General features: G+C 44.0%; 1 protein-coding gene across 1 annotated transcript in view; it reads left to right on the forward strand.

Moving 5' to 3' along the window:
• Window positions 1–4,267: 4,267 nt before the first annotated feature.
• Window positions 4,268–6,812, forward strand: part of EPHA7 (EPH receptor A7) — a 164,137-nt gene continuing 161,592 nt past the window's right edge. The window contains exon 1 of the mRNA XM_024731803.1: window positions 4,268–4,542. Within this exon, the coding sequence (XP_024587571.1) occupies window positions 4,446–4,542 (97 nt within the window). The 5' untranslated portion in view covers window positions 4,268–4,445. The remainder of the gene's footprint in view (window positions 4,543–6,812) is intronic.

The following is a 6,812-nucleotide window of genomic DNA, read 5'->3' on the forward strand; positions in this document are numbered from 1 at the left end:
ATGAGAAACCGTGAAAGCATGTAGAAGTAATTTGCATAATTTAAACTAGTTCTTCCTATCAGTGCTGGTGATTTATAGAAAAATGAAGTATAAGTAGTGGGAAAGAAGAGCCTCCCCGGGCAAAATCAAATTTGAAAAAAAAAAAAAATTCTTAAGCACAATTGGACATGTGTTAAGTGATTTTGAGTATAATGTGTCACATTTCTCTGCTATGTTTAGTAGTTCTCTTAATAATAGTCAAATAATAAAAGTTATTTGATTTAACACCTTTGAATATTTTAAGCGATCAGAAAATTTCAGAGTTACACCTTAGCAATATTCAATTGGACTCATAATCTTGATATAAATTGTATTTTTATTTGTTAAGCTCTTTTGAATTAATTCAGTAATTGCAGTTAAAGGATTATAATTTTAATTTTCTAAGCCTCACCAATTTATCTGACGATACAAAAGTGAATGAACTCTTACAGAGGCACAAAATATAGTCTTGACTTATGATTTGATTTCTGAACTCTGACTTCCTGTACTGCTAGATAAATCTGAAATTTCGAAGAATAAGTAAAATTATTACTATGTTTTTTATGAGCTTAGTTTATGCACATTTTACATTGGACTGCAAGTACATATTTTATATACACTACATAAATCACGCTAATGTAAATATGTAAGTGATTTTCCTGCACAGCGGAAAGACTATTTACATTTTGACTGAAATCACAAATAGAATACCTAATTTTCTGTAATATCTATTAACTGAGACATAATGTTTCTTTTCTGTTTATAATCAGTTTCTTCTGTATGGTACCTTTTCTAATTCAGTTTAAATTACCCCCTTTTCTGTGATGAACTTGAATTTTCACATTTACCACCTGTGAATGTATTTAGATAGTAAGTTCAAAAGTAGTAGGTTCAGAGACAGCCCTTTGAGTTTGTTGTCGTTGTTAACTACTTAGTTTGGCAGCCTTGGATTTGTAACATATTGAAGTCTCAGGTTCTTCCTTTACCCTCTAAAGGCCTGTTTAACACACACACACAAAGGCTTTTATTTGAAAATGTATGGAGGTAATTCCCTGAAGTCATTAGAATTTACTCCTAAGTGACTATTTCTCTCTTAAAAACAGAAAATATCTCCCAGAGATAAACAGTGAGGTAAATATTAGTGTTGAAGCAAGTTAAATGAAGATAACAGCTATACCCTCATTTGGAATGTGTGTCTTGAATTTGTACATTTATTTTCATATATGTACAGTTATGTGTGATTATTAGTAATTAGACAGATAAAAATAACATGGTTCATAAATATTGGGCATGTCTTCTTTGCATCTGAAAGTAGGCATTTTTCATCTTTCTGCTATACAATTATGACAGATGTTTCAAAAGAGGGTCTATAAATGGTAATATTAAAGTTTTGGTCTCTTTTTTCCATTTATTTAAAATTACCTAAATATAAGTTGGGTATTATATCAACTGCATTTCACAATGAATACATAAAACTGAAAAAACAGTTTTTAAAATTTCTGCTTTGGCTTACACATGTTGGTTATATATACACCATTTGGTATTGTTCAGGAAAATGATTTCTAATTCATTTTATATACACACATACATTTACTTTTCTAAAATTTGCCTTAGAGATAATATGCACAAATCATAGATAAGAAGCTAAAATAAACCATTTAAAAAGTGATATAAAGAAATTACCTATTAAAAGTTATTTTAAAATATGAAAGTTTTGTGCACTGATTATTTTTCATTTCAGTGGCTTCACGTACAAAGAGGTTTACATGCTTTGCTGTTAGTCAAATACAGTCTAATGCCAATTTATATATTATATTTATATATTATACTATATAATACAGTATAATAAACATTCTTTTCTTGACTAGGTCATTCACTTTTTATTTAAATTCCATGACTTCTTCATCACTATACCTAGATCCAAAAGAAAGAAGAAAAGGTTGGTAAACCTAAAAATGAGTATCACTGTGCAACTCTGCAGGAAAAACTGTCAGCAGTCTGGCACATGTGCATTTAATGTGAAGCCTCTTGTCTCTAAAAATAAAAGTGAAGCTGAACATGCCCTTATGTCTGATAGAGAGAGGGGACACAGTAAGGGGACTCCTTATACCACCTACACTCATCAGAGTGAAGGATGTTACTTCTTTAGTCTCCTGGTTTAATGGAAAGGTATTTGTATTCACATCACTGAGTATTAGTCATTCAATAGATGAAAGGAATATTTTAAACTTTAAAGGCTACCTTGGTGTCATTCTAAGAAGTGGGGATGAGACCCTGGGGAAAGTGTTGAAATCCTGGAGAATTATTTTAACTATTAGAAGTGGTTTAATATCTGTGAGTATGTGAGATTAACAGTTTTATTGCCTATGAGTGGGGATCTATATTTTTAATTCTAATGTTTCACCTTACAATTTTTACTTCTTAAAGCATCTGTTTGTGTCAATACTGCTTGATCTCTGTAACAAGTGCACTCTACATCTTTTTGTCTATTTTCAAGGTTAATCTATTAAGCAGTTTACATTTTCTATGAATCCTCTAAAGGGCACTTAAGATGCTTTTAGATATAATTTCTAAAATATTTAATAGGGGTAATGGCTAGGAACAAGTAACGTTTAAGAAATAAACTACAGACCCAAAGAGAGGTTAGAGGGGAAGGAAATCCCATTTCTCTCTTCTTCATAATTGCATTAGGCAAGTAAAAACTACAAGAGACAATTTTCCATAAGATAAAAATTTTTTAATTTGGGGATCTGTCATCTCTTTGCTATAAATACCAGAAACAACTCAATTTACTTTTCCAAACAGAAAAGATAGGAAAAGTTTGGAGTCTTAGGCAAAGTCAAACTTTTTGCCTCTCATAAATAGAGGCAAATCGTGAATGACAGATTTTTTTTTTTTTTTAACGGAAGAAATATAGGACAGGAAGAAAATAAAGCTCGTCTTTGACATATGATCAAGTTACTCTGCTTGACCTTTGAATCTGATGATTTGGCAATTAAGGTTTTTAAGTTCTTCCTCTTATTGTACTACCCACATCTTGAATTGCAAAGTGTCAGAAACTGCCTAACGATAAAGGTATTCCTCTAGGCAGTCGTCCTCAATATTTTAGTTAGACGAAATCAACTGTCGATATTGGTAACACTTTTTATTCTTAGTTTGCCTTTGAAAGATAATTATTGAATACTTATTGAAAAGTACTCAATATTTGCGAAAGAGGTCTTGATTTTAATTTAATTTTAATTAACTTAATGCATGGTAACATTCTTTAAAATTAAATGTAATTTATGCAGCGAAATGGAAAACGATCAAAGTGTGGCAATTCCAGGAAAATCTCAGAAAATGATAAACATGTAGGAAAAACCATACTGAACCTTCAGACGTTTCTCTTAATGTGCTTCGTCCAACCAACTATCGTTAAATGATAGGGCGGGAGTGAGAGGGCACATAAAACAAAAGACTTCCTTTCTCCACTCCCTTTTCCTCTGGTTCTTTTGCCAAAGCTTGTTTCAAACTCTTGGAAACATTGTTTGAACATAATACATTTGGTTACTTTTATTCTTCCAGGGGTTGTGTTGGGTGGTGCCTAGAGCTAACTGCCTTTGGAGTTACAGAAAAAGAGAAGTAGTAACCCTTCAAGAAAGAAAAAGAACAAAGTTACCCGACCCGCGGAGGTTGTGACAACAAAAAAAAGTAAAAGGCACTTTACTTAAAGGCACAGCTCATTTCACTGTCCCGGCTCCGTGCTTGGTAGCTGAGAGATGGCTTGCATCCCCTCTGGTTTCTAAAGATCGCGAGGAGCACCGCTATAAACACGACTGTAAATTGGGAGCGTTATTTTAGGATTGATTCTGCTCCACGAAAGCTGCGGTTGCTAAAAGCAAAGCTCCCACAGCAGCACACACTTCGCTTGCCCTCCACGTCCCCCTTCTCGGAGCATCCAGCGCCAGCCCGGAGCTCAAAACCTGGAGGCAATCCTGGACGGGCAACCTGACTCCGCTGGCCGCCGATTGGCCCACGCCCCTAACCCCGCCCCCAAGGCCGGGGCGGCCGTTTCGCCGGGACCCGCCCCCAAGCCCTGGGAATCGCCGCCTGGGAGGCCGGCTGCGCCTGCCACTCAGCCCGAGTGGCAGAGGCTCTCGGCTTGGCGCCCTGCCCCCCTCCCCCCTAATTGATATTATTGGAGTGTGGAGCAAGCGGCCGGTCTGCAGTCGGAGACTTGCAGGCAGCAAACACTGTGCGGACCAAAGGAGGGAAAAATTTTTTTCAAAAGCTAAACGTGGAGCAGCCGGCCGTAGATCGAGAAAGGGAATCGATGCGTGGAGCGCAATAATTTTTGTTTTATAAAAAAGCCCCACATACTCCGGAGCAAACAGCATTTAAAAAGCTGCGACTCAACTGAAACCTAAGATAAAACCTGCTCATGCACCATGGTTTTTCAAACTCGGCACCCTTCATGGATTATTTTATGCTACATCTGGCTGCTCCGCTTTGCACACACCGTGGAAGCGCAGGCTGCAAAGGAAGGTAAGGTGATGGGAAAGCAAAGTTTGTTCTGACATTTATTTAGCTGTCTACCTGCAAGAGCCGGCTGGTCCGCGGGGTTGCCGGCCGCGCCTCCGGAGCCGGGCGAACCTCCCCCGCCGGCTCCCCGCCCCCTCAACGTTCGGGCCGCTCCTGGCGGGCGGGTGGCAAGCGGGCTGCTCCGAGACGCTTGCAGCCCCGCTGCCGGGGCCGTTCGCCCGACGGGAGCGGGATTTCTGGCGCAGACTGTACAGAGGGCGTGAGCAGCAACGGAGGGCAGGGGGCGGGGGTGTGGGAACGGCCGGCAAGCTCATTCTCCGGGACCCTGGGCGGGTCAGATCTCTTCCTCTAGCCCTCTCCTCTTCCTCCTCTCGCCGTTCGTCTCCCTCGGGGTAAGCTGCGGCCGGAGTTGGTCGGAGACTGGGGAGTGCAGCCTCTAGTATCCTGACCAGCCCGCCGGCGAGCGGCTGGAGTCCGGAGCCTTTCTAGAGGCGCCGTGACTTGGGTGAGCTCCGAATGCTCGGGTTACTAATGAAGTGCTCACTACGTCCGAGGAGCCGGCGCGGGCCTGCGGCTGGCGCTCGGCCGCCTGCACGGAACAATAACGCCGCGGAGGTGAAGCAGCGGGCGGCGCGCGCTCCGCGCCCCGCGGTCCAGAGACATCTCCATTCAGCGCGCGCCGCGCGGGTCCCGGCGGCCGCAGGGACAGCGGCAGCCCAGAGGGCTCGGCCGGGCCGGGGAGGCAGGGGACGGGCTGGGTCAATGCAACTGATTACGAGATGCCTCCCGGGCGACCAGAGGCCCCCAAATCTCTGCCCCACAGTCCGGCAGTTAAGGAGTGCTAGTGGTCTAACCTTGAAAAAGACCTGGACCCCGAGGGCTAGCTCTGGTTGACTAGAGCCAGGATTCATTTGGGCAGCCAGATACGCCTGTATATGGCTATTACCCCCACCCCCTTCTCCTTTGAACCATTAACAGAAAGTAAAATACCTTTCGGTGCCTGTAGTTGGAGCTGGGGAAAAATAAATCCTGTCAATGGAAAGGTCTTGCTTCTGAGCAGTGTCACAATCTACCCGCCCTCCTCCGTATCTTGCAGGCTGTAAGTCTAAGGTTGATTTCCTGATATTTAAAAGCAGACTACTAATAATTACTTGTTCCTAAAGTGTGGAGGATGGAGAAATCTGTTATCAGATTTAGGTCATGGTGGTCGGGAGTGGATACGTACCGGTACTCGCTCCATCTATCCCTGAAAACTGAGTTATTTAGTGCTGCATTTTTAAATTCTCTTCGTGGACCCTTCTTCGGTCACTCAAAACACCCTCTCCCACAGCCAAACGCCATACTCTGCTCCTTGATCCAGCCTGACCTTCTGACCCCAGTTTCCGCATCTGCAACCTGTATTGATGCTGAACCCATTCAGAGAAAACCTTAACTTCCAGCTGTTGGTTTCGCGTTTGCTGATGAACCCACATCTGCTAGAAACACACAGCCATACAAACCAAAGCCCACACTTCTACTCGCATGACATTAGCGATTAGGGACATTGAATCCTGGAAACTTGTATTGATGCCCCTGGAAGAGCGGGACCCAAGGAAAAGTTTGCACCGCCGGGGCGAAACCCCGCGCGCGAGCTCGCACAGACCCGGGCTGGAGTTTGAGCTATAAATAACTGCATCACTAGGGGGAGAGGTTCCTGCAGTCAGAATGGCTTGCTCGCCCGCGTTCCTCTTCTGGGTGCGAAATACGTGGAGAGGATTCTGATTCTAGGAGGCCGAATTCTTTACATGCAGAAGTGAGAGGTTTAAAAGGTGGGCGGGGGTGAGGAACGCGCTGCGCTTCTCGGTGGCAACGCACCCGGCGCGCCACAGTGGCCCAGGGCTGCCGTTCTGGGAACGAGCAAGCCCCGAGACGGCGCCGCGGCACCCAGGGGCAAGAGCCGGGAAGCGCCTGGAACAGGTGCCTGGCTCTCCGGAGCGGATGGGGGGTAGTTACAGGAAGAAGGGGCACCCCCCTTTCTCCCCTTTTCCCGCACACGTTCTATCGGGGAGGTCAGTTCGGCTACTGGGAGCGCGCGTGTAAGTCAGTCTGACGTTTGGAGGCGAAGTGCAGCCGCTGTTTTTCCTTTCGTTAATGCCGTCGCCGCGCTCCCTCTGAGGAGACGCTTCCCGATAGCCCCTCTCCTCCTCCCGGTTCCTTCTGGAGCTCGGGCGCCACCGGCTCCCTGGAGTGCCCAAGTCTGGCGGAGGCGTAATGGATGCTTCGGCCGGCGGGCG

The sequence above is a fragment of the Neophocaena asiaeorientalis genome, unplaced genomic scaffold, assembly GCF_003031525.2.
Source record: "Neophocaena asiaeorientalis asiaeorientalis breed wild unplaced genomic scaffold, Neophocaena_asiaeorientalis_V1.1 scaffold232, whole genome shotgun sequence".
In the NCBI taxonomy this organism is placed as follows: domain Eukaryota; kingdom Metazoa; phylum Chordata; class Mammalia; order Artiodactyla; family Phocoenidae; genus Neophocaena; species Neophocaena asiaeorientalis.